We start from the raw sequence: 27,814 nt of genomic DNA, 5'->3' as shown, positions 1-27,814 counted from the left end.
CAATAGGCATACAGATTTTGGTTTGCTGTGTTGGTGCGTTGGTGCAGAGTGCAGGAGGAAAAAAGTTCTGATCCACAAAAGGCACTTGTTAACAAGTATTGATTGATTGATTGATTGACAAATCTGTTTATATTCTGTAAAGAGTACGCGAGTAACCCACAAAAAAAATATTATTAACTTTCCTCAATACTACAATGACGGAAAAAACGAAAGAAAGAAAACGTAGTGTCTGCACTTGGTTGTGGCATGTATTTGATGCCTTGGACGAAAACAAGAATGGATTAGTAGACAAGCAACAGTTACGGGTAAGTTGATATTCGTAGTTCCGTAGAAAAGCAAGGAATTTGGGGAGCCCAAATGATAACACCACTTTAAAAGCCATACCAAGGTAGCATACAGTGTACTCTAGCACCTAAATAGTAGGCCTACTGTACTGTACTGCATGCATACATACAGTGTATACAAAGGAGGTTCTTGTAGTACAGTAGTACCTAATTCTTAAAAGGTGACCTTCAACGAGGGGTGTAAATATCATTACATTTTGTAAATCGCGTTTACTCCCAATACTAGACTAATGTTTTAAACATATATTTAAAATGCTGTCAAAAACTGTAAATTTGTAGTGGCAGTCAGTCTGTACTTGGGGGAGGTGCTCTAATAATGAAGTACCAAACTATTTTATACTACTGGATGAATTAGTTCACTTAAAATATTGATAAATTGTGTATTGTTTTTTTGTTCATATCTGGAGGGTCTGTTGATGCCCTGTCAAAATATAATCATGAATAAAAGTTTTGTATGTTGAGTTTCAGGTGCATTCCACTCAGCTGCTTACCACTAACATTTAGCTTTGTTATTTATACAGGGATGGTATAAAAAAGGAAAAGAAATCTTTACATGGTATATTATAAAAGGGGGGGGGGGGAAACAGTATACTCATAATAAATAAATGTTTGCTGTTTTTTTAATTTTAAATTTCAATATAAATTTATAGGATACCCTGATCTTCACAGGTGACAGATTCAGTAGCGTATCTAGGGGTGTGCATGTTCCCCCACCCTAAAAAATGTTGCATCCCCGGTTTCCCCCACCCCAATTGAAAAAATCACGCTCAAGTAGTTAAAAATCTCCTTATATGACCTAGCACCCCCACCCCCATTTAATCATCAAATCTCCCACTCCACTATGGTTCCCCAATCAATATTGTTAACTGCAATTTTACATTGTAAAAAGAAATTTTGTTTTCCTGCAGATTATCACGGCTCACATCGGCAATTCACTCGGCGTCAACAACAGCAGTTTGGTTGCAAACAAATTGGCCGAGTACTTTAAGGATTCACCTGAGTCAATCAATTTCACAGATTATTACACATTTATCTCAAATCAGAAATTTATTGAAGCCGACATGATGGACATGAAGAAAATTGAAAATGTTTGCTGGATGATATGCTCAAAAAAGTTCAATGGTCGTGAAGGAGAACGCTTCAATCTGGATGATGTCTATAAACTATGGCAAGTTTTTAATATTTTAGTGGAACCAGAAGTGCTCCCAATAAGTATTGATCGAGAGGAGTTTGAAATACTTCTGGAAAAGTTGGTGACAGCAATGGGAAAGAAGTGGAACACATCCAAGTTTGAAGTTACCTACAAAGACAAACAATATGTAAAATTCATTGAGCTTTTGAAATCGTTGGAATGTGAATATGGAATGGGCATGGATGAAATGATGCTACGCATGGCAGTGAAGGACGTTCATGATGAATGTGTTATGGAAGTGGAGAAAAAGGTCAGCAAATTAATTATATGAAGCTCTATCCAGATGTAGGCCAAATAAATTTTATCACCCTCACACGCATGTCTTTTATAGTACTGAAAAAATATATATATTTTGATTTAAAAAAAATTATATATATATATTAATTTTTTTTTATTAATTTTTTTTTTCGAAGAAATTATTGTTTTTTTAAAATTTTTTTTTAGTAAATAGTTAGTAGATATTGTTTTGTATTATCTCAATCATGTTTTATACATTGAATATCAGTGCACCAGCTAACAACCCAAGGAAGATATTTGGATTTAACAAAATAGAAAATTAAAATTAAAAGCCTCCCTCCCTCATCACTTTTGCAGCCTAGATAGGGTGATAAACTAATAATTTTTTTATAGGGCCTTATTAAATTTTTGTTGACAAAAAACTGTTCTATGCCCATATATAGTCATGATGTGCCTATATTCAATTCAGTTCAAGGATTTTATTCAGCAACAACAAAATAAATTTATATCGTAGCCAATGGCTAAATTGAGTAAAATTCAGCAAAGCTTAAAAAAATATTGGCGTGGCGCATTCCTTGCCCATTTTCATGTTACCTATTTCATGTTTTCCCGTAGTTCAATAGGCCTATCATAGGTCCTATCGTCCTAAACAAATGTTTATAAGAAATGCTTGTCTTCATTGTGTTATTTTTTCATTAACACTGTATACATTGAATTTAATTTTTCATTACACACAGGGTAATATTATATACTCTCGATTAAGTGCTGCGGTGCTTATTCGAGAGCAGCGCTTATTCAAGCATTTACAGTAATATTGCACAGGTGGGCAAAGTGTGGCCAGCGAAAATGAATTTTAAAAAACCCTATATGTGCGGCCCGCCAAAACAAATTATTTTTTGAGGCCCGACACCGATCATCTGTAAAAAATATTGTTAAAACTGAGAATGAAGCCCTCGATGTTAAATCAAAAATTCACTTTGGCCCTCCAAACAATTTTTATGCCCACCCCTGTAATATTGCAATTTGTTGTTGCAGTTTATGTATATATGTATGTACAGTATGTGTATTTTACAGTTGAATTGTGAAAAAAGTGGATTTAATTGTAATTAGGTAAAGTCAGAGGGTCCCAAGCTGGAAGAAGTTGATTCCAGGAAGTCTGAACTGGCAGGTCCAGGGGGAAGGGGTTGAAGGGAGGGACTCTTACAGATGGAGGGTCTAAACACTTCAGCCCCACCATGGTTGGGGCCAAGGTAAAAAAATGTATGATTATGGCACATGTTTTCCGGGAGACTCCAGCGAGTCACAGGAGACTTGGGACCTCTGTAAAGTAGTAACAGAATATCTTACTTTGGTACAATTCACAGCAAATCACCTGAAATTACAGATACAGATACAGATGCAGATCTTTTATTGTCATAAAAATACAAGGTACAATTATGAAATTTTCCTTCCTTATTGCAAATCTACTCCAGTATAAAAATAAATATAAATACTGTATATTAAAAAACACATACGGTAACACAGAAACACAATTCTAACTACATGAATTCTACTAACAATATACATTATCGTACTAGAAATTGCAAATTCCAAGTGAAGTGCTGCAAAGTACAACTGCATATAAATGTTCTTCGAACAAAATTATTTATGCGAGTCAAGTGAAAATAATGAATAATAAAAAAATAACAAATAATATGAGACACGACCCATTGACTATATTAGAACACTTCTCATTGGGTAACAAAGTCGTAATTTTTCATTTTTTTTCAAAAAAGTGTCTATAGTGGTGAATTATGGTTTAGGTTTTTTTTAATAAAGTTTCAAAAATTTCTATGTATGTGGAAAATGTAGTTGATTACCAAAGGTTACAATTTTTATTTTGAAGACTGCATGGTCTAGGAAGTGTACATTTTTTTATGGGGCAAGTTTCCAAGGGCGGGTTTTCTAGGGGTGAGTTGACTGCCAAAGAGTGTTGCCAAAGTGCGAGCCAGCGTGTTATTTGATCAAAAGTGCGAGACATCACACGTGTGAGCCGGCGAGCCATGACGTCACGACAATAGATATGAGACGTTAACGAGTTGTGCGAGGTATCGGCTGAGATTTGTGGAGTACAATTCAAAAAACAACTATAGGTCTAATAATGAATTATTGTGATGTTAAATAGACAATGTTAGCTATCAAGGAGCGACGTTGTTTTTCATTGGGACCTTCGTCCCTTCAAGGCTAGGCCTATACCATCCTAGCTAGTCTAGGCCTAGGCTAGCGCGACATGCGAACGTTGGTTAGTCTACAAACGTCGCCTAAAGTAATTGATTTTACCCGGCAGAACGAAAGAAGGAAACTCTGCTTTTCAGTCGTCTTAGGCCCTTATTTTTTGACAAACAATGACCTTTCAGAGGTCAAATTGCTGTCAAGAATATGAATTGGCTGCTTCGCAGCAATTATCATTAGGTAAAGTACTGTAGTACTGTCACAAAGGAACTGCCATTTCACTATTTTACTTGTTATAATTCACAGGGAATGATGAAAAAGAAAGGACACATGATAGCTTCTTGGAAGGACCGTTGGTTTGTTTTGTCGCAAGAAACACTCACTTATTACACGGACCGCTCAGAGAAGGAGGCCAAAGGTCAAATTACATTAACACCCTTTTGGAAAGTTGAGGTATGTACATGCTGGTATAGTTCTGCGATTCTTCGTCATCCAAAATTAATGTTTCTAGGCCCGTAACCAGGGAAGGGAGAGTGGTTGGGATGAGGAGATTCAAAGATCAAAGATGATTGACCTGTAGACTAATATAGCACTTTACTCCAAACCCTTTACACTACGGCATTTTGAAGTTTTGTTGTGCAGCGGTGATTTAAGTTTGCGACCGATAATGCTCGTGTCCTTGGGCAAGAGACTTTATTTACATTTGCCTCTCTCCAGCCAGCTACAGTTACCTGGTAGGAGGTGAATGATTTGGAATGAAATTGGTTAGTGCTGAAATATGTGCGCAACTATGAATTCTAACCAGGAAATGGATTTATTTTGTATCCAATGACCAGAGAAAAAAGCTCTTTGAGCTGTTTCGAAATGGATATGTGTGCAATATAATTCCTATAACATAAATTGAATGGTATTTAATAGAAATTATGGTTCAACGTTTATTTTAAAGTTTATTCAGTTCATTATAGTAACTGGAAATGTGATAACAGTGAAATGACTAAATCAATAAACTTTGAAAAGATGACTTAAAATAAAATTTCTATCAGTTTATTTCTTGTACAACTTGCAGAGTGGCGAATTCAAGATGGGGGACCCCAGCCTGCCCTAATTTTTTCAAAATTATAAAATAAATGGAGAAAAAAAAGAAATTATATAAAAAAAAAGTCTGAGAGTGTCATTTTGGCCATCTATATATATGTGTCTATATGTATATTATTGTAAACTCAATACTGTAATATATATATGTATGTATGTGTATATCTATATATATTTATATTTACTATATATATTTATATTTACATACGCATTAGATGCATAACATGTCCTCATCTGCCTTTTTACCTGGTTACACATTACTTCAAAATATATGATGTTGTAGTTTTAATTGACATAGCATTTTACATGATTTTACTCCAAGATTCATGATGTAAAGTTGTTTTTATGGGCATGGCACCTTTTCTCCTCAACTTTCTGATGTAAATTTTGTAACGGTTTGGTGATGTTGTCTTGTGTTTTCTTTAAAAAATCCAAAAAATATTTGTTAGTGTTTTATTGTTCTTTCATGTCGCATCTATTTTTAAACTTGTAAATGTCTATTTTAAAATTCTGTACAGCGCCTGTGTGTAAGGTTTAAACTAGTGATATTATCATCTACCCTTGTTGTTAGTATAGAGTGACCTTCATACCCTTTACTAGCCCTGTCCACTACCAATAGGGCCTGCTCAATATGTTAAAGTAATCATAAGGCCAGGCACACTAATTAGTCCTGACCAATCAGAGAGCCTTATTGTCTTATCTTGCCCCTTTGGCAGGGTTTTTTTTGCTTGGCATTCTTCTAATTGTACACTCTACATTCAACTCAACCCATTTTACCTGGTTACACATTACTTCAAAATATATGATGTTGTAGTTTTAATTGACATAGCATTTTACGTGATTTTACTCCAAGATTCATGATGTAAAGTTGTTTTTATGGGCATGGCACCTTTTCTCCTCAACTTTCTGATGTAAATTTTGTAACGGTTTGGTGATGTTGTCTTGTGTTTTCTTTAAAAAATCCAAAAAATATTTGTTAGTGTTTTATTGTTCTTTCATGTCGCGTCTATTTTTAATCTCGTAAATGTCTATTTTAAAATTCTGTACAGCGCCTGTGAACCTTTTTAATGGATATTTTTTGTGCTTTATTAAATAAAGTTATAAAGCTATTATTATTATTATTATCTAGAGGTGCCATAATCATAAATTTTCTTACCTTAGCCCACACCATTGTTGGACTAAAGCTGGTTTTCCACTAGACGAATTTATTCGCGCGAATCAAAATGTTGGTTCACTTCCCGAGTTCTGATTGGTTGCGCATTTTTTCGCTAGCAAAAACTCTGATAGAAATGTGAATGCGCCGCCGCTTTCCATTTGCGCGAATAAATTTGCCAAGTGGAAAACAGGCTGTAGGTGGTTGAGAGCCTCCTTTAGTCCCTCCTTGGGCCAATGCTACTGCTACTGCTACTACTACTACTACTACTACTACTACTGCTACTGCTACTGCTGCTGCTACTACTACTGCTACTGCTACTGCTGTACTACTACTACTACTACTACTGTACTACTACTACTACTACTACTACTACTGGGTCTGCTATTGGAAATACTCTAATAGATACCAAAAAAAATCCCTGATGATGACATAATTAATGTCGAAATATTTAATCCTGACAGGATGGCATGTATTTGGAAACTTGGAGTATGTATTACATTACCTTATCTGTTAATTCTCTGTAAACAATAAAATGCTTTAATGAGCTTTATAGTTCCTTTAAGAAAATAAATGAAACAAAATATAGTATATCTGTACTGTACGTGCAAGAGAAACTATTTGGGAAATGTATAACATATTTTTACATGCTCTATGAAATTCTCATACTACTGTATGCTCACACAGGCCATAGAAAGCCATTAGATACTTTCATAATACTATCATAATGCTGTGATTGTGTTGTTATATTCTATTTTATTATGGTGGTAAATAGTTTCCCAGTACTATTAAATTTACAGTACCTGCAAAATGTGTAGTGTTGGATGAGTCCATTGTGACTAATAGGGTCATAATTGTTTAACATGCATAAGGAATATCATAACATAATAAAAAGAATGGCTTACAATAATCACGGCTCATAAAAATATTTTAAAGTATATAAAATTACAGGTATAACTAAGTTTATGGTTTTAATGAACATTCACAACTCCTTTATAACATATTAATTAGGCCTATTTACAAAAAAAAAAATCTAACAGTGCGTGGGAGCATAGAGATAGAGTTAAAGATGACCAATGCCATAAAAGTATAGTATTGTTTAAATGTAATTATTATTTAAATTTTTACAGTATGTTCAGTTCTCGGAAACTGATTTATAATAATGTAATGCCATAGATAACTTGAAAACTCAATAATTGGTACGATGGTGCCAGGGTTTAGTGGAGTTGAGATCTGGGGTTAACACGTATTTATGTTTTTCGTGAACAAATGGATCATGTGTTCACCATTTGTAAAGTGTTTCAGGTTGAAGGATTTGAATACAATAGTAGTACACAAGGAATGCATTGCAATAGGCATTGATGTAATGAAGAATCCAAGAGACAATCAAGTTTAAAGAGGAGGTTATCCGTTACGTCCTTGGTATTATCATGCCTCCATGGGATTAATATTAAGGAGTAATAAGTGTATCCATGGTTACCATACTCCATGTTATTAGTACTTGAGTACTGTAGTACAGCACTGTATCATGTATTTTGCTGAGCACAACATATTGTACTACTGGTAGGCAGTATTTTGTACAGTACTGGACAGTTTATTCTTACAGCCTTCAGAGTGTTTGATAAAACACTGTTACCCTTAAATGTGGCAAAGACAAGCCAAACCAGTCTCTCGTCGCAAAAATCGATTTTGAGTTATTAATACAGTGTTAGAGAGTAAAATAATAGCTATAAAATGGTAAAAAATCATTCAAATCAGACATTTCCTTATGAAGTTACAAGCGTTTAACCATACAGCTGTTTAAAGAACAATATCTGAGAAATTAGTCGTCAAAATTTATGATTTCAGGTTTTTCTCATGCAGAAACTATCTTTAAATCCTTAAAAGTATTGTTTTAACATTGAAAATGGGGAAAATAACAGCATAGAATGATGTGTAGATATATAAAGGTTAGTTTAGTGCAATAAAATAGATTTTTAAAATTTTGACATTCCAGCATGTTTTGGCCATTTTCTCTGAAACACGATTTGCGACGAGTGACTGGTTTGGCTTGTCTTTGCCACAAATAAGGATCAACAAACTCAAGTTGGAGCGAATGGAAAATGGCAAAGACAAGCCAAACCAGTCTCTCGTCGCAAAAATCGATTTTGAGTTATTAATACAGTGTTAGAGAGTAAAATAATAGCTATAAAATGGTAAAAAAATCATTCAAATCGGACATTTCCTTATGAAGTTACAAGCGTTTAACCATACAGCTGTTTAAAGAACAATATATGAGAAATTAGTCGTCAAAATTTATGATTTCAGGCATTTCTCATGCAGAAACTATCTTTAAATCCTTAAAAGTATTGAAAATGGGGAAAATAACAGCATAGAATGATGTGTAGATATATAAAGGTTAGTTTAGTGCAATAAAATAGATTTTTAAAATTTTGACATTCCAGCATGTTTTGGCCATTTTCTCTGAAAAACGATTTGCGACGAGTGACTGGTTTGGCTTGTCTTTGCCACAAATAAGGATCAACAAACTCAAGTTGGAGCGAATGGAAAATTATTTCTTAATCTGTCCAATTACTTACAATATCATTTACTCACCAATTTATCAAAATGTTTATGAACCACATACCACCATGTAAATGAATATTTAAAAACCACAATATATTTATTAAATTGTAAATAGGAAAATATAATTGAAATTAAAAATAATAACCCAATATATTGAAACAATAATGCTAGTGAGTTTTATAGTTCCTTATAATAAATGAAATGATGTAGAGCTATACCTGTACTAGTAGTGTATGTGAAAGAGAATATACTTTATATTTTTGGGAAATGTATAACATGTTTTTACATGTTCTATTAATAAATTCCCACACTATTACACACTCACAGATGACATAGAAAGCAGTAAGTTAATTACACAGGGGCATGGGGGAAACATGCCCCCTGATTTTGCCACTGAAATAAACAAAAGTACAGAATGGTGTACAAAGATGAAATGTTACAATTTGTCACAACCAAGACAAGCCAAACCAGTCACCAGATAAATGGCTAAAAACATGCTGGAATGTCAATTAAAAAAAAAAATCTATTTTATTGCACTAAACAAACCTATCTATACATCATGTTGTTATTTTCCACATTTTCAATGTTAAAACAATAATTTTTAATGATTTGGTTATGTTGCTGCCTGAGAAATGTCCAAAATCGTAAACTTTGAAGGCTGATTTCTCAAATATTGTTCTTCAAACGGCTGTACTGTATGTTTAAACTCCAGTAACTTCAGTTTACTGTTTGACCATGATGGATTGACCCTGTATTAATAACTGGAAATAGATTTTGGCGAGGAGTGACTGGCTTGGCTTGTTTTTGCCACATATACTGAACACAAATCATACAATTATTGAATACATATTTATTTATTTACATCTAGGCCTACAGTATATGAAATTAGTTCCCTTCATTAAACAAATTCTACATGCGTAAGTAAGAGTACTTTCCAGGGAGGGGAGGAAGTTTCACAATTGTATAACTGATTCTGTATCCAATGACATGGAAAAAAGAAGCTTACAGCAGTACTTTCTCAAATGGATGTACCCTATATACATCCTATGTATTAAGTAAATCAGACATTTCTCCAAATAATAGGTACAGGATGACACTACAGTGTTTAGTAGTATCACGCAGGCACCTTGTAAAGAAGGTAAACAGGACTATTAGTTTGCATTAAAAGTATGAGTACCCAACCCAGGACCCTCGATAAAGTAATTATTTACACATGCCAATTTGTTTGATGCTTGTGATGTGCTTCAGTGAGCACATTAACGAACGCCATATGTGTGTACTTCCTCTTTTGAGATACACAATTAGAAACGTAATAAAAATCCAGGATTTTATAATGTTTTAATAGCTCAGGTGTGTTTACTCACAGAGTTGCTATAACAACTCCCTAGTTTACTATAGATAATGATATAAAGGCATCATTTTAATTATCTATTGTGTGTTTTAACTAATTGTTCAGCAAAGGTTTACAAAGCTTTTTCCTTTTTACTAGAGTGAATAGATAAAATTGTAATTTATTTTCTAGAAAAAAATATTACAAAAAAAAATGTTTTATTAGGAATATGTTTTGTTAAAAACTTTCTTTAATATACAAAACCACCTCTAATTAAAAACCACTTTTGGCCCTGGATAAATGCCTATCATTTATTTTTATGGTACTATAAAAACTAAAGACCATGAAAACTCTGGTCTTCCAATTAGACCTTTCATAAAAGGGACTTGCATTCAGTCAAGATAATGCAGGGCAAACTCCATGATGTGAGTTAGCATACTACTGTATATCAATTATGAACGCTCCAAATACAACAAGGCGATATATACTACTTAAGTACCTCCTCAGATCAGCTGTATAGCATCTCTTTGATCTTCTTACAACTAAAAAAAAATTATAATAATAATGAAAAATTACAATATAAAAGCCATGTAAGAAAATTTTAAAAGTTGATGGAAGGGTATTTTTGTTACTGGTATTGTGTGGTCTGTATTGAAAATAATTATATCCTTCTCAAAAGGAAGTAGCTAATCACCTCACGGTTTACTACTAGTTATACGGGTGAAGCAGTTTACTTTTCATTCCTTGTACAATTGGAGGGCTAAAGTTCACATTTGTTTTCATTGTACAAATACAATACCTGTACATGCAACACTGCATACAGTTCTTGATTTGTAATGTTTCAATTTATGATTTTCTTTCTTTTACTATATATTTCCATTTGATGAACAAAAAACAGTACTGTACAACAGTAATAGGTTAATATAGTTAAACTTGCCTTAGTCGACTTTGCCCAAGTCAAATAATTTCTAAGCTGATCTTATTTTACATGCCATATTGTTGTGTTTTCCATTATTTAACAATCTGTAAGTCAAATTTTACCCAAGTCGAACAATATTTCAATGGCATTTTGGATTCAACTTAGGCAAGTTCCACTGTAACAAGAATGCAGTCTCTAATTCTAGTTTCTATTTCATTGATTTTTTAAGTTTTTATCTTGTTTGCTACATTTTATTTCTATAGCTTTACATGCAATAAATAGGACTGTCCTCTTGACATATTCATTACATTTTTTAAATTTTAAATCATTTCAGTTAATAAATGATGGCAAATACAAGAATATGTTTGTAATATACAAGGAGGGGAAATCAACGAATGAAAAGTCACGATATGAAATGAGCGTCAGTGATTTACGTACCAGACAAGAGTGGATTACAGGTAAAGGATTAACAAAACTAATAAAAGTCAATCCAGGCTAAAAATAGTTTTGTTTTGCTTTCAGTTGATAAATTACAATTAGACAACAACACTTTGTCCTATAAATTTTATTACAATACAAACTTTCTAATTAATTCATGAACATTCCAGTAAAATTGACACTTTCCTATTAATTATTGAACATTCCTAAAAATTGGAACATTTAAAATGATAATTATGATAAATACTTGGAAGTTATGTATTTGAGTTAAGGCAAAATAAATGAAATTAGATAAATACTAACAAAGTTCACTTTTTAATTATAGCATTGACGTTAGTTTTGAGACGCTTACAAAATGAGGAAAGTTCAATGGTTCTAAAAGGTGCCAAGGAAAGGCAAGAAGTAAGGACAAAAATAAGGAAGGAACAAGAGGAAGCGGAGGAAAAGCAACGAATGAAGGATGAAGAATTAGAATTAATGAAAAAGGTAATAAAAATTGGTTTTTTTCCCTAAAATAAAAGTGAGATTTAGTTGACTAATACTCAATTCACACAAGACAGATTGTTACTTGGTAAAGGTAGTTTATTGAAAGTAGGGGATTGAGCTGTTAGGCCATCGTACTAAGCCTAGAGTGCAATGTGTAATAGGGTGGCCAGTTCCTCTCCACGCTGCCTTTTTAACCTCTCCATTATATACCTGGTACACATGCATCATCTGCAATTAAGTCAATTAAAACAGAGAGGATACATGCTACACCACTGAAAGATAAGATGCACACTCTACGTCATACAATGGTCGTAAGACTGTCAAATCCAACCCCTCTCCCTGTGACCATTAGACGCCAGTTGCTGACTGTGATTGGCAGTCTGAATCGATCATCATCAAGAATGATCTGTTGCGCACACACTGTGACATTGCGTATCAGTTGTCTTTTCCTTGCATGGATACTACACAGTACACAAGCTAATCTCTCATACACGGATTCACATTAACATGGATGCAATGTAGAAAAAGAGGTATGCTAAATTTTCTCAAATGGACATATACAACAATTTTTCTCATGTGAACTATGTATAATTAATTGTGTCCTATTTACGTGATTTCCAGTTATAAAAAATATAGGGGGTTATCCCTTCACAACCATGGGAGTCATAAAACGTAACAGGCTTATTACAGTATAATGAGTCTTTACAGGAAGTGTAAACATTAATTTATTAATTGCACAAGAACAATGTTCAAATATTATTTACCATATCTCTGTCTGTCATTATAATTTGATTTTAAAAATGATAATGAGTATGTCTACACCATCATTATATTAATTTTCTTAAATTTTATTTTAAGTAAACCAATTTAAAACTTGTGTAAAACATTTAGCTACCATCAGACACAAGATAGACTTAATTCAACAATTTCTATTTGAATCACAACATTAGCGAGTACTAGAGAGTGAAAGGGAAGCACAAGAGGAAGCTGAGAAGAGGAGGAAAATGGAAGAAGAGGAGGCTGCAATGAGGGAGAAAATGTTAAGGGAAAAGCAGATCCTAGAGGAACAAATGTCTGCTTTACTAACAGTAAGCAATTTAAGATTCTTGTTGCAAGGACAACAAAAAAATTACACTGCATATGTGACACAGACAAGCCAAACCAGTCACTTGCAAAAAAATGATTTTTATTATTAATACAGTACAGAGTTAGGCAGTAAAGTTAATTATCCAACATTTCTTTATGAAGTACAGGAGTTTAAACATAAACAGCTGTTAAAAGAGCAGTATTTGAGAATTTAGTGTTCAAAGTTTAAAAATTCAACCATTTCTCAGGCAGAGACCATCACAAAATTGTTAAAAATGTTGTTTTAACATCATAAATGGAGAAAATAATAAATATATAAAACATAAATATAACAAAATATTAAGTCAGTAATGATAATAAAATAAGCACCTCATTAGAATTTTTTTAAGATATGTTTATTTTAATGCAATAAAATTAATTTCAAAATTTTGACATTCCAACATGTTTTGGTCAATCATTATCTCCAAAACACAAAAAGGAGTTACTGGCTTGGCTTGTCTTTGCCACATATTAACACCACATTAGTCAAATTTCCTAATGTCATTCAATAATGTTTCTTAGGGGTATTATTTTCTAATAGTGCCCTCAAAACTTTACAATAATTGCTTATTATTTTGTTAAATCCTCCTTACCTATCCAAGGAACATGAAAAAACAATGTTGCAAGCTGAAGCGGCAGCAGAAGCAAGGAGAAAAAGAGAAGAGGAAGAAGAGCAGAGACGGCAACAAGATGTAGAGGAATTGAAGAAGAGAGAAGCAGAACTGAATGACATGAAAATGGTATGGAATCAAGGTGCCAAAAAGAATTGATAATAATGATATAATAAGTTTTATGATTACAGTATTTAATAGTGTTAATACTCAGTTCCAAATCATTTGCATCCTACAATGAAATTACCTATTTATATGTAAGGTCGAGTTAATGTAGCAGTAGGGAATTAGACTTTGGTGTAAGATGAACTTTATTTGAGACTTGCCAAGGTCATACTTGTTAGGGTCTCAATTACTGTACCTCATCCTTTCAATGAAATGTTAAGCCATTGGTTCCATATGTATAATAGCACATGCACACGATAAAACAACTTGGGCACTATTCAAAAAGATTAGGGGACTACCGGCATACCAAACATTGTATGCACTTTTCTGCATCTGCCACTGTGCAGTGTCTCAGAAACTGTGTAAGTAGGTTAACAATTTAGTATACAAAATAAAATGCTTACATTACTTTATTTACCAACATTAAGGCAATAAAAGAAGCAGAAAGAAGGGCAAAAGAAGAAGCTGAGAAGAGGCAACTGAAAGAACTTGAAGAGGAGGAAAAACAAAGTATTCTAAGGGAGGAAAAAGAAAGGCAAGCACAGGAGTTAGCAAGAATCAGAATGGTAAAAAACATGTCAACATATCAAACTGTTAAAGACTCAAATTAGAACACAAAATGTTGAATGTTCAGAGTAGTGCAAAAAAACTTACAAGGGTTATTACAATATTTTAATAGGAGAGGGAAGAAGCTGAGGAGAAACTACTGCAAGAGCAAGAATTATGGAGACAGAAAGAGGAAGAAGAAGACAGAAAGACACAGGAATACCTTGAAGAATTGAAAAGAAAGGAAGAACTTTTGAGTAAAGTTCGGTTGGTAAGTTAACTGCGATATATAACTACTGTATTGTTATAATAATCTCCAATACAGTAGTAATTATGTTGGATTATTAATATGCTAGTAGGACACTCTATTCCCCAAAAAGAATAGTAATGTGTATTTAATTTGATAGAACATTGGAGTAGAGCTGTAGTTTGGTGGTTAAGATTCTGTCCAATCTCCTGTGGGACTGTTTGGATGGATTTTTTTTTTTATCCAACTCAACATGTACTTGGTCAGTTTCACCCAAAGAATTTTTAATGCAAACACCCTGAGAAGTGTCACGGTAAATTTAGCCAATGTCTGTGGTAAGATAACAAAAACAAACCATTAGATGGCAGGTCTATGAGATGTTAATTTAGAGGAATATAGCTTAAAATTAACACACTGATCTTTGTCTTAGCTACTATTTATTTGCATACTTTATTTAATATTTACAGGATATGGAAGATGCGGAGAAAAGGGCCCTGATAGAAGAACAGTTGAAGCTAGATGAACAACGACGACGAGAAGAGCTGGAGACATTAAACAAAGAGTTGGAAGAGTTACTGCAGGAGGAGAGGCAGGCAAAGAGGGATGAAGAAATAGTGCGTGCTTTACAGGCCAGGTGAGCAATTAGAATATGTAAACCCCTGTTTGCTTAGTATGCATTAGCAGCATATTAGTTATTAATGCACCTGTCAGTCATATAATGGTTTGCTAAATACAAGCCTGAATCACTTATGTTGCTTTGTCATAGTAACAGTAATAATTTTATTTTCCATTACTGCAATGTCTTATTGAAGGCCAACTTAGACAGCGTTGTAAGACACAGACAGATTTGATCGTCATGGAGAGTCTTGAAGACATCATGAGAATATAAAACATGATAAACATTCTACAATGTCAATGTCCCTGACGCAGACCTATCACGTCAGCGTTTAACTCACATGGACCCGACGAGACAACAATTTGTGTTGGACTGCATTGTACGACGCTGTCTGGGTTTGCCTTAAGATGCTTAGGGTATACAAATATTTGGATTTAGATTTTTTTAGCTGTTAAAAAGTAAAACCCAACAAGGATAACCCACAACATTTGGACAGTTAATTGGGTCGCCATCAAGAATGAAACCACCCTTTATCGGGATCTGAGTAGGACAGTAGTGCAGCTGTAATGATGATTTAACAAGTATTTGGTTCAAATTATATTATTTTCTTTTTTGTTAAGGTTACTGGAAGAGGAATCTGAGAAGCGAGAAGAACTTGAGAAATTAAAAGAACAGCAGGAGAGGATGTTACAAGAGGAGAGGGAGAGAAGAGAGAACCTTGAGCAGCGCAGTGAAGAACTAGAGACCCAGAGGTTAGAGCAAGCAAGAATCTTGGAAGAGGAGAGGACGAAACTGAATGATCTGGAGCAGAAAAGAATTGAGGCAGACAATAGACTACTGGTAAAGAAAACAGTTATATTCCTCTGTTGCTCTCTGTTAATTGTAAATCAGGGGTGGGCATAAAAATGGGTCAGAGGTTCAAAGAGAATTTTTGATTTAACACAGAGAGCCATATGAAACTTTGACATTTCCCCGAAAATCTTTCATGAACTGCTTTAGACCGCTTTAGGCTTAATTGCAATATTACTGTTTGTACAGATTATCAGTTTTTGACCATAAAAACAAGAGTTTTCTAGTCAAGATGGTAGACAAGCCACAGGGTTTTCAAGGGCTGCAACAAAAATTTCGGTCGGTCTACATGTGGCCATAGGCCATCCTTGGTCAACCTGTATTGTAAATGAACCCTTAATTATTTCATCATTACTTTTGCATGTAATGGTTAAATGTAGTTGACGTACTGACCTGCACTCAGACTAACAACAACAGACTAAAAAAATCACAATTTTCTACTAATTGTTTGACATTCACATTTTCTGATTTCAGACCTGCCAACTCACCCGATCCTGTCGGGTGTCACCCGATATTTCAACAAATCTCCAGTTCTCCCGTTCGAATGTAATTTTCACCTGATTTCACAGGCCACCCCCCCTCCCGATTTATGCTTAATTTGATTGATTTGATCGTTATTATTCAATGTATTCGCTGCCTGCTCACTTCGCGGTGCAATAAACAAGCAACCATTTTCAAGTCGAATGTCGCCACCAATGGCCAATTATTTGTAGTGACGTGACTTTTTAGGTATCCTGCATCATGTTTTGGTTAATTCTGGAAACCTTTTTTTAAGATTCTTAAAAAAATCTCCAGATTTTCATGACCCAAGGGTTGGCAGGTCTGTGATTTTATATAGCTGGATTGGAGCATTTTATTTCAATGTATTTTCCAGTAATATAATTTTAATTTGATTACCCATGCTATTACAGGATGCTATGGCTAAACTGACAGCAGCAGAAAAGGAATCGGAAGAAAAGCGACGAAAACGTGCTGAACTGAACAAGCCCATCGGCCTGGCAAGACCAATCCAACCATCAGCTAAGCCACTGACATGCCATAGGGGACCAGGTGTTTTCACTCATGGACATCTCGATGCAATTAAGGACTTATACAACAAACAAAAGGTACTATTAAACCAAAACTGTTAGTTCGGAATGGACAATAAAAATCGGAGGTATGATTATATGTTGTTCAATTTGTGCTGAAAGAAGCTGGCAGTTAGCTACAGTGCAAGAAAAAAAAACAACTAATAGTCTCCTAAAACAAAGTGGCATAGCATTAAACTTTGTTTTATTTCATTGCTTTAACAACTTTTCACTGATTTTTAGTACTGAAATGCAGTGGCGGACCATGGGGAAAATGCAGGGTATACTAGGCAGTAGTGTATCTAGGGTGTGCGAGAGGAGTGCATGCCCAACCCCCCCCCCCAAAAAAAATACTTGCCCCTCTCCAAAATCATGCTCAAGTTGTTAAAAATCACTTCAAATCAGCTTATCTTGCGAGTTAGCGCCCTCTCACCTAATCATTGATCCTCACTTCACCTTCCCGCCCCCATCAGCTATCCTTCCATCTCAAGACCCCTACGCTACTGGTGCTAGGGCCTACTATTAGGAAAATATTGTAAGCCTACTAATCGAAGATTGCGTTCTATAGTCAAAATACAAAAGTATGTCCTTTTTTATACTGGCATGGTTGTAGTTTCTTCTCTTCAAAAGAATTCCTATTCCTGTAAGTTTAACAAATTTCAATTCAAATAATAGAAGTTTCTTCTATACCAGCCATGTGTATGCAAGTTTATGTTAACTTCAATTATGAGATTATGGAATGCCTGGCAATACAAATTACCTGATCGGCAGTGGATGTCCCGGCTGATTAGGCTACTGTAGAGAGATGCAGTGAGAAGAAGAGCATGCGCACATACTCTTGGAAGCACCGCTTCTATTCCAGTGTTAAATTGGCTATTCTTGTGCCACCACACGGTTGTCACAATAGCAAATTTAAGCCTTGTAGGGTATGCTCTCACTTCCATTGACTCACTGAATACACGATTGGCTAATATTGACATAATTACCAACCGTTACAACAATTATGTGACTGTAACCCAGGCCCCATTAGGGTACCGCCCTGTACTCCAGGACCCTGGTGGCCCCGTCCCCCACCCCCAACTGGTGTAGTCACACTTTTCAAATCTCTCACGTTGGTAACAATGTACTGAAAACCAGCCATGCAGAAATTGTAAGCAGCTGAGAGAATGTGTGACTTATTCTGAGATACCAAAGTACCGGTAGGTCAAAAATAGAAAAACTTTGCTATTCCAACAAACTGTAGCAATCCACACGAAAAATTAAGGTTCGTCACTGAAGATTGTGGCTCAGAAATGCTAAATAAAACAGAGAAACTGTACTATAATTTATTAATTTCTTAGTTTTAGCCAGGGTATGCACTGCATACCTTGCTTGCCTTGACGGTCTGCCACTGCTAAAATGCATGAAACAGTAGCCATTTTGTGCTATTCTTTACATCATGTATAGTCTATAGCTTTGGTTCTCTGTGGGCGGCCCTTGGGTGAAATGTGACCAATCAGAGAATTTAACCTGGACTCTGTACAAATTACTACAGGGGATATTGGCAATACCAAGTATTGTACTAAATTATTAGCAAATGTGCTTTAAAAAGGATGCAGAAAGTGTATCAAAACAGTTATGCTCTGAATTAATGCAACAATAACACTAAAAAACAAAATACACAAAGTTTACAAAATCAAAAATGTTGATGTCTCTGTTCATGGGATATACTTGTTTGTGTCTATGTCAAGTAGTTTATAGCAGTTACTGTATATTCAAATTAGACATGGTTCTCTACATTATCATTTAATAATATTCAAAGAGTGGATTTGAATTAACTTGGTGGTTAAGATGCTTGCCTTCCAATCTCAGTGTGAAACCTCTTGCTTCAACCCCTCCAGGGTTCAATTCCCATCATGATTACAGAATTACAGAACTCCCTAAGTTCACAATGAGACTTCTTCAATGCAGAGCATCTTGTGTTTTGTAAAAAGATTGACACTTAAAAAAGAAAGATTTGCTTTGAACAAAAAACATGATTTGATAGAACCACTTTCAGCAATCTAAGTGTCATCAATAATATAAGATGCTAACCTAACCCCCAATATGGTGGGGCTAAGTAAAGTAAAGTATAGCAGTCACCCATTAACTTTACTTAACCCCATACAAGATTAGTTGAGAATCCCTGGCTGTTCTATATTTATTTTCAGATACTCCTGTAAAAAGCAATTTCTTGTTTCCATTACTTATAAATTCTGCATTTATTACTAGATGCTAATGATTAAAAGGGAACTAAAAAGATGATTTTTTTTTCTAGAGGGAATTTTTGATATGTCATTAATAATGGTCAACTTTAAAATCGTTTTTTTGGCATTTTTTTTATGAAGTTAAAGGCCATTATTGACAACCGCTGATGCATAATCCATAATCAGTACATCAACCATGGAGGAATGTGGTTTATCATGTTATTTGGGCGACCATATCATATGTTTGTTCCTGTTTTCAGATCTTAATCAATTCCAGTACTACAGTAATACTAATTTCAAATGTATATTATTTGCGGATGGTAAAAATCTAATTCAAATTGCCCAGAAAACCTTTAGAAAAATCAAGTGGTCCCTAAAATTCTTGTCCGACCGTGTAAAAAAAAAACTAGTAACAGACATTGGGCAAGTGGTTCGCTCATGCCTGATGTGGAAATCGAAGATGCACATAATTACCATTATAATTTCTAAAGTTTCAGTATTCGTGCATGCACTCTTAAATGTCTTCAAAATACAAGAAGAGTTTTCATCAATTTTAGACGTGAAAACATCTTTCTCCTACAACACAGGCATAGGACTTCATTATGCATCGGCGGTAGTCAGCAAAAGAGTTACAGCCATGGTTACAGCATGTACACAAAGATCGTACATGGCTAATACCCAACGCAGCGCTATTTACACGATCTTTGGTAACATTACATGAAACAGTGACGTAATGCCGCTAAAGGGGATAAAATCGTATATAAATGGCCTATAACTTCATAAAAACTTGCCAAAAAACAATTTTAAAGTTGGCTCTATTATAAATGGCATATCAAAAATACCCTGCAGAAAAAAAAATCATCTTTCTAGATCCCTTTCAATATCAACAAAAAAATACTAGAATAGAAATATATTATTCTTCTGTATACTATATTTAAATTAATATATATATTATTCTTCTATATACTATATTTAAATTAATATATATTATTCTTCTATATACTATATTTAAATTAATATATATTATTCTTCTATATACTATATTTAAATTAATATATATTATTCTTCTATATACTATATTTAAATTATACAATACAGAGAACATTCCATTTTTTTCATTCTTATAACTCTATATTAAATTAATTTTAAATTTATGCTTTATTGTATACATTTTGCTAAGGCCTCTCATTTTTTAACAAGCTCCTTAGGGCTTCATTAGGGTTCCTTTTTGTCTCATGTTTCAATTTCTTGTCTTTTTTTTTGTTTTTTTTTTGCAAACAAGTCACTCATCGCAAAAATCAATTTTTTAGTTATTAAAACAGTAAAATGGGAGCTATAAAATGGTAAAAGAATCATTTAAATCCGACATTTCGTTATGAAGTTATGGAGTTTAAACATACAGCTGTTTTAAAGAGCAATATCTGAGAAATCAGCCTTTAATGTTTAGGATTTCAGGCTTTCCTCGTGCAGAAACCATAATACCTAACCATCTGCAAAACAACAAATCATGATATAGATATATAAAGGTCAGTTTAGTGAAATAAAATAGATTTCAAACATTTTGGCATCCCAGAATGTTTTGGTCATTATTTCTAAAACAGGATTTGCGACAAGTGACTGGTTTGACTTGTCTTTGCCACATATGTAGAAAATAAAATTGACTTGATGTGGTTATATTTGAAAGAAAACTTGTCAACACTTTCTAATGTTTCTTTTTTTTCTTAGGTGGATGAGACAAGTGAGACAAGCCAGAATATAAACGTTACAAATGGATACACCAAAGAAAGCAACTTGGACTTCGTAGAAAAAGAATTCAATCTCTCAGTCAATAATATTAAGTCAGAATCCACGGAAAAAGAGGACAAATGAAAAAATTCAAAAGCACCCTTTCAATATTTAATGTTAACGGTTTGTCAAGAATTTGTTCACAGTGAACTCTTTAATGTTACATGAAACATGAAATTGGCAAGAGAGCAGTATTCAACCAGTCAGAATTGAAAGCCATCCATACAGTAATTCAATATGAAAACATAACATTCAATAAGATTGAGAGTGAAATATCAATATTGTGAAATACCAGTTTATCTTGAAAATAAATGAAATATGTAATTAAATTTGTATTGAAATACAAGCTGCATAATACCAAAGAGTACAGAATTGCAGGAGGTCCGACTGCCCTGATTTTGTATGCACACAAAGGAACATTTAAAAAAAAGTATTACCACAAGTTAGGGGGCGCCCTATTAAAATTTAAATAGAGTTTGAAACTCGACTTTAAAAGGATGCCCTTTAGTTCGTGGTAGTAGTTTTTGAAATAGGATTGTTTCAACGAAACCCTGAAAGTCGGAACTCTTGCAGTTTTATACTCTTTGATAATACTGTAATAATAAAAGTGATGATGTCTTAACTTCATGAATGTTAATACATGAATAATAATAATAATAATACATGATTGTCACTAAATATGAATACTAATTTCATACAATTAGATTTATAAAGTTGTATTTATATGCATATCCTTAATATTTATCAATTACTTTGTGAGATGCAAGAAACATGTTTCACTGCAGTTACGTTGCAACCAAGTTACAGAGAAATTAAATAGTTACTAACTATCAAGCATTAAACATTCCAATCAAATCGTATAAAGTAGGTTAAGTCGAAGGGAATTGTTTTCAAAATGATAATACTACCATTTCTAACATATGCAATTTCATAATTCATAATATGTTTTAACGTAAAAATGGTGTTATTGGTGTTAATTATTAATTATTGACTGTCAGTGATTTTTAAAGTATTCATGTTAGCAATTACCATCCATATTTGTAGGATAAATATATAAATTGATACATTTTGTTAATATTCTGTGGTTCTGGTTCTTTATCTTAAGGTATGGGTCCTTTCTGTCCACCCAGGAGCATAAATGGGCATTCTCGAATTGGAATACTCCCAATGGAGTAGAGGAAGTTGGACACAGTGTGATAATACAGTATTACAAGTGCTTGGATTTTGGGGATAGGTTTGAAAATATTCACCTCTTTTGACATACAAAATTGCAGATTCCGACAATGTAGCCAAATTCCTGACATCAGAATACTTGCTCCATCCATACCATCTATCCAAACAGACCACCATGTGTTTAGATTGTCATTTAAGTAACTTTGTTTTATTTGGATTTGAATACATGTGTTTGTCAAGACCTTTGAGATAGTAAAATTGTTCATAATGTATTCACATGTCTTTGCCTTCTTTACCTGGTAATATTATGCTCACTGAGTGCTACATACATTCTCATGTGTTTCTGCACACCTGGATATATTAGCATAAATGTACACCTGGTCCCATTGCTTTTGCACCTAAAAAAAATTAGTTCAGTATACTAAAATTCAAGTACCGAGTCTTGTATGGAATAGAAAAGGTTCAGGAATAACATTAATTAATCACGCACAAGTAAAAATAAATATCTAAATACAATTGTAAACAAAACAATAGTGGAGATTAGTTACCAAAAACTAAGCAACAGAAATACCATGGTCTTAAAAAGTTTCAATATGAAAGATTGCATTTTCAATTCCAATGAAAATAGAAACTAATTCATTTTCAGTGATTATTATCCCTCCGCAGACTCCATAGCGGGGAGATTCTTGCACATCATCTGCTACAAATATAAGTATTGGAATTTTACAGTGCATAAACAGTATTACATTTTCAAACCAATCTACTTGAAATACTTGGCACCACTGTACATGGACATCTTAGCATGAAGCAGACCCCAAGAATGTTCCCAGCAAGGGTGGTGCCAATAGAGAGTGCTCTTTCCTAATTTGATGTGTCCATAGTGAATACATATCAATAATATTTACTCCAAAATAAATAAGTTGTAACATCACATTAAATTAAGTTCCATAAATATTATTAAAATCATTGTTCATTTTCTTTTTGTCAGAACATAAGCAAATGTGTCTTATTTCTATGTTAGATTGAAAGACTACTGACTTACCAAGCATACTACTAACAAACGATGCATACGTTGCGTTCCCTGTGACTACTCCTAATTTTGAGGGGTTTTTTCGCTTTGTTGACACATTGAATACATGCCCAGTGGCAACATCTCCAGGTCCTGTTACCTCAACTTCAACTATATGCCAATCTGTCATCCTGTGTAAAGAAATATACACAATAATAGAGATGATAATGATATAATAATAATAATCAATAATAGAGCTAACTTAAATAATAGATCATAGTAGACATAATAGAAATAATAATATATGTAATATACAAAAATAACAAGAAGAAAATCAAAATACATTGAAACAGTCAATATTTATTTAGATATGGATTCAAGATAACCTATAATTAAACAAAAAAACAAAAACAGGAAGTTACATTGAAAGTAACATACCTTGAGTCTGCCACCAGGCACCCTTGAACTTTATCAAAACCCAAATTATGAGCAGCAATGGAGGCAGCAGCCATTGTATTCACATTATTTGGAGCAAGAGGGCAAAGGTCACGAACAGGACCTACAAATGAAAGAAAAGAGTAAGAGAAAAATTGACCACAAGTATGTGTGGAGCTGTAGATGGTTAAGACTCGGGTATTAATTTACAGTAAATCACATATTTTCAATCCTGTAGCTGGCACACTAAAGGGCAAACAAAACTTTCACATGGTTGTCACTGCATACCCTTTTAGAGTAAATAAACGATAAAACAATTAAACTTAACAATAATAAACTATAAAATCAAAGAATTTGTCATTATTGTTTGTTAATAATGAAATATATTTTTTACTTGTGTACTCACCATCATATAATGTAACTATCTCCCCTTCTTTCACTTTTGCATTCTTTTCTTTTAATTCACCATTCAATTTGAAACATGTTGGGTGCTTGGTCATTGTTACTTTTAATGCCTAAATAGAACAAAATACATTCATTATTCTTATTTAATCAGATATTACTAAAATATCAAGGTAGTAAAATATAATAAGTTAGGTTAAAAAGGAAAGAATATATTGTAAAACCAATAAATGTATCATCATTGAGTTTAGAAAAGCATCATAGACCTTGCGTGGCAAGCCCATCGATTAGGCGAGTTTGCACGCCGGCCGGACCGCTTCCAGCCCGCCGGCCAGAATTTGACACACCTCCTACTCTGGCCTGTGGTCGGTCAATTCGAGTCGGCTTTGCCTAGTCAAATGAGGCCTAGCATCATTTAAACATTCTAAAATCTGCATTACTTCCAATAAGCACCAACTTCGAGGAGGACCGAGACACATGTAACATTGTCAATTTTAAGTTTAGTAGTTTTGAGTTATGCGCTGAAGGACACACGCCACACAAATATAAGATAAGGTATAAGGTAAAACATAGAAATTACGAAGCTCGCAAAAAAGTACATATTAAAGAAAAACCACATTAAAATTTCATAAAAAGCCATTGACAAAAGCAAATGAAAATATCTAAAATTATAAAAGTGCACAGATGCATACTATTGCAATAAACTTCACCTAGAGTAAAAATTAAAAACATATACCAGTATTACTTACGTGTAATGTTCCTCTGTCTGCCATCTTCTTGATGTCATTTCCACCCCAGAATGCACCATTTGGAATGTAAAGGCCATTGTGAATGGCTGCAGCTCTCAGCTTATTTTCTACTTCTTGATTGGCTAATGCTGTTGGTGAGCCAATCTGTATAGATATTACAAATCCAAATACGTAATCATCCAGTATAGCTGCCTCCATATTTATGACATATATTCTGGCAGATAAATACAGTGAGTACAGCAGAAATTTTCAAAAAACCCCAGTAAATTTAACTGCATCGTATGAGAATCCTTGAGAAAATCCAACCAGATTACTAACTCAGAAAAAACAAAAGCACTCAGCATAATACCAACACAAGACTTACAAGCTAAGATTGGTTGTTCACAGCACTTTGAACAACCAATCTTAGCAATGTAACAAAGATGTACGCTATTCGACACCCATCTAAATGATCAGAGGATACATAGAGACTGTGTTCTATGAAGAAATACTTGGCCAAAAAACACATGTCTGCACTGTTTGGAGTGTTGTACTTGCAGTGCTACCACTTCTTATGTTAGAATATTTAGCATACTAATTACCATATAGTCAGCTACTCTCAAAAAAGCCTCTCCATATTGGGTTGTTATGGTAGGATGAGCAACTTCAACAATAAGGTCTGACTTTCTATGATAGTGAGAAAATAATATAAGGAAATCAAACATTCAATTCAACTAATGTTTACTAATTGTAGTGTTAGTAAAGTGAAAAATATTTTGAAATTATGACAACTTAAAAAATATGGAGATTATCAAGGGGGCGGGCCCCCTGACAGGGGGGGCCAGCTCTCCCCGACAAGGGGAAGCACAATTCTTCGGGGAGAAGAATGTATTTTCTACATATTAGTAGACACTAAAATCGATTAAATAAGCCTTTGAAACCCCTAAATTGTCTAAGTTTTCGGGGGCTTCGCCCCCTGGACCACTTTCAAAACCTTTAATCGAAGCTCGACCACGTACACTTTGCTTTTGTCTGGGAAATCTGACCCTCGTCGGGGCATCGGGCCTCCGTCGGGGACCTCGCCCCCCACCCCCCCGTTGGGCAAATCCTGGCGCCACCCCTGATGATGCTTTGGCTCGGCTTGAGCTTCCTTTGGGGTTGCAATCACATTTGGCAATTTCTGCAGCTAAAGGCACACAGAAAAAATTGTTAGATTATACCTTTGGCCCGCGTCAAAAATCCGGGAAATATTGATGCGGAAATAAAAAAAAGATTGTTTTGCTGCATCATTTATTTAAACAGAATAAAATAGCAACGTAATTTTGTGAGTGGAAATACATTTTCTTAAAAAAAACAATAAAATAAAACCAGTTTTTATCATAAATATTTACAATATTCTTGCCAAATGAAAATAGTCCCTCCGTCATCGATTAAAAAAAAGCAATATGCTATTGTACAGATAAAAAAACAAAAAAACACAAAATAAAAAAAACCGTCCACCCTCATTACTTTTTTTTAAGAGTGATAATCTAATAATTTTTTCTATGTGCCCTAACTTGGTGTTGGTTTGAAGATTCACTTACAGGATACAATTTATTGTAATTTTGTTATTGTATGCAAGCATTATATTTTTTTATACCTGAATAAAAAGTCATATATGAAAATACATGAAATTTATTTGTCCTGAGGTTATTATACACAAGTACATTAATACACATCATAGCATCATATAATAAGAATACACAAAACCTGATAAAAATATAAAATATGTATGCATTTATTTTTTCATACTTTATGTATTCTTATTAAAAGTACATTCACATTATAAGAATACATAAAATAGAAAATTACAAACATATAATACTAATGATAGCACCAGAACAACAGCAACAGTTTCAAAATAAAATTAATATAATGACAGATAATTTGAAAATGTATCTTGACACTGGTTAGTTTGTCAAAATGTGTTTATACTATATAAATGTTTGTGAAATATAGGCCTATACTTTTTTTTTTATAGTTTACATCTGTTTAACAAACTTCATGCTTGGCATACCTTTCCTCAAATTTGGACAAGTCTTGTAAAATCAAAGAATCGTCTACTTTGCCCATCATATTCTCTGCTGTCCTATTCCACACAAATGCCAACTCCAATTGATCACTCTCTTGAACAGCATTTACCAAGTACTGACCTGAAAGTTAAGATTATCATCTAGTTAGGCCTAGGCTAATGTATTGAGATATTTTACCTTATTAAAGCCTTAGGTGCTAGTATTTTTAAATAAATGTTCACAATTTATTATGTATTCTTATTATTAATTATTGTGTACTTATTGTTGTTACATTATTAGGCAGCCATAGATATTTCCACTTTTTAACCTATTTTAACGGTAGAAACTTATATGAGGTAGTAACCTGATCAGCTAAACAATACAGCTAGGCCTACGCATACGGGCTAACCCACGCCTCGTCAAACCGACCGCTAGAGACCCACCCAGAGCGCGACTAAACTGGCTTGCTTAACCTGACTTCTCTACAATTTCTGGCGGCCTATCCTAAAAAGGGGGTTAAAATAATTGATTTTTACCTAGGTGACCATACCCAACGATTCCCACCCGACGAACAATCTTTTGTTTCTTCAAATCGCTTGCCATTTAAAAAAAATAATATTATAAGGAAATGCGCCAATGTTGAAATGCTACAGACTTTCAATGTTGTTGTTTTTTTTTCAACATGTGCAATTTAGCAGACTGTCTTGTACAACATACTTATATTATACTCGCATTTACTTTACATATTTAACATTTTATTATTAAATATAAATGTTTAAAAAATGTTTTGTTTACCATAATTAGTTTTATCAT

At 33.8% G+C, this 27,814-nt stretch overlaps 2 protein-coding genes across 3 annotated transcripts; one reads left to right on the top strand and one right to left on the bottom strand.

Annotated features, from left to right (window-relative positions):
* Positions 1-22,648, top strand: LOC117124535 (switch-associated protein 70-like). 2 transcript variants are annotated; one of them, XM_033270791.1, is made up of 13 exons: positions 1-305; positions 1,253-1,786; positions 4,291-4,437; positions 11,378-11,501; positions 11,807-11,967; positions 12,918-13,055; positions 13,695-13,832; positions 14,297-14,434; positions 14,548-14,685; positions 15,129-15,295; positions 15,898-16,117; positions 17,038-17,282; positions 21,144-21,278. In XM_033270791.1, the coding sequence occupies exons 1-12, from the start codon at positions 195-197 to the stop codon at positions 17,254-17,256; spliced, it is 2,235 nt and encodes a 744-aa protein (XP_033126682.1). In that variant the 5' UTR covers positions 1-194; the 3' UTR covers positions 17,257-17,282; positions 21,144-21,278. The 2 variants fall into 2 exon arrangements, with proteins under 2 accessions (XP_033126682.1, XP_033126681.1); XM_033270790.1 differs by having other exon boundaries at positions 3-305; positions 17,038-17,232; positions 21,144-22,648.
* LOC117124536 (putative L-aspartate dehydrogenase) lies at positions 21,299-27,682 on the bottom strand. The gene is made up of 8 exons (XM_033270792.1): positions 27,538-27,682; positions 27,007-27,142; positions 25,553-25,637; positions 24,972-25,115; positions 24,227-24,335; positions 23,824-23,944; positions 23,419-23,576; positions 21,299-22,774 (listed from the first exon to the last, which is right to left on the bottom strand). Exons 1-8 carry the CDS (start codon positions 27,602-27,604, stop codon positions 22,737-22,739), a joined length of 858 nt encoding a protein of 285 aa, XP_033126683.1. The 5' UTR covers positions 27,605-27,682; the 3' UTR covers positions 21,299-22,736.
* Positions 27,683-27,814: the final 132 nt, after the last annotated feature.

Source organism: Anneissia japonica, unplaced genomic scaffold (genome assembly GCF_011630105.1).
Source record: "Anneissia japonica isolate Jap-2015-1 unplaced genomic scaffold, ASM1163010v1 scaffold287833_len2544123_cov190, whole genome shotgun sequence".
NCBI lineage: Eukaryota > Metazoa > Echinodermata > Crinoidea > Comatulida > Comatulidae > Anneissia > Anneissia japonica.
The sequence above is the reverse complement of the archived record's forward strand: the minus strand, read 5'-3'. Positions and strand labels throughout refer to the sequence as shown.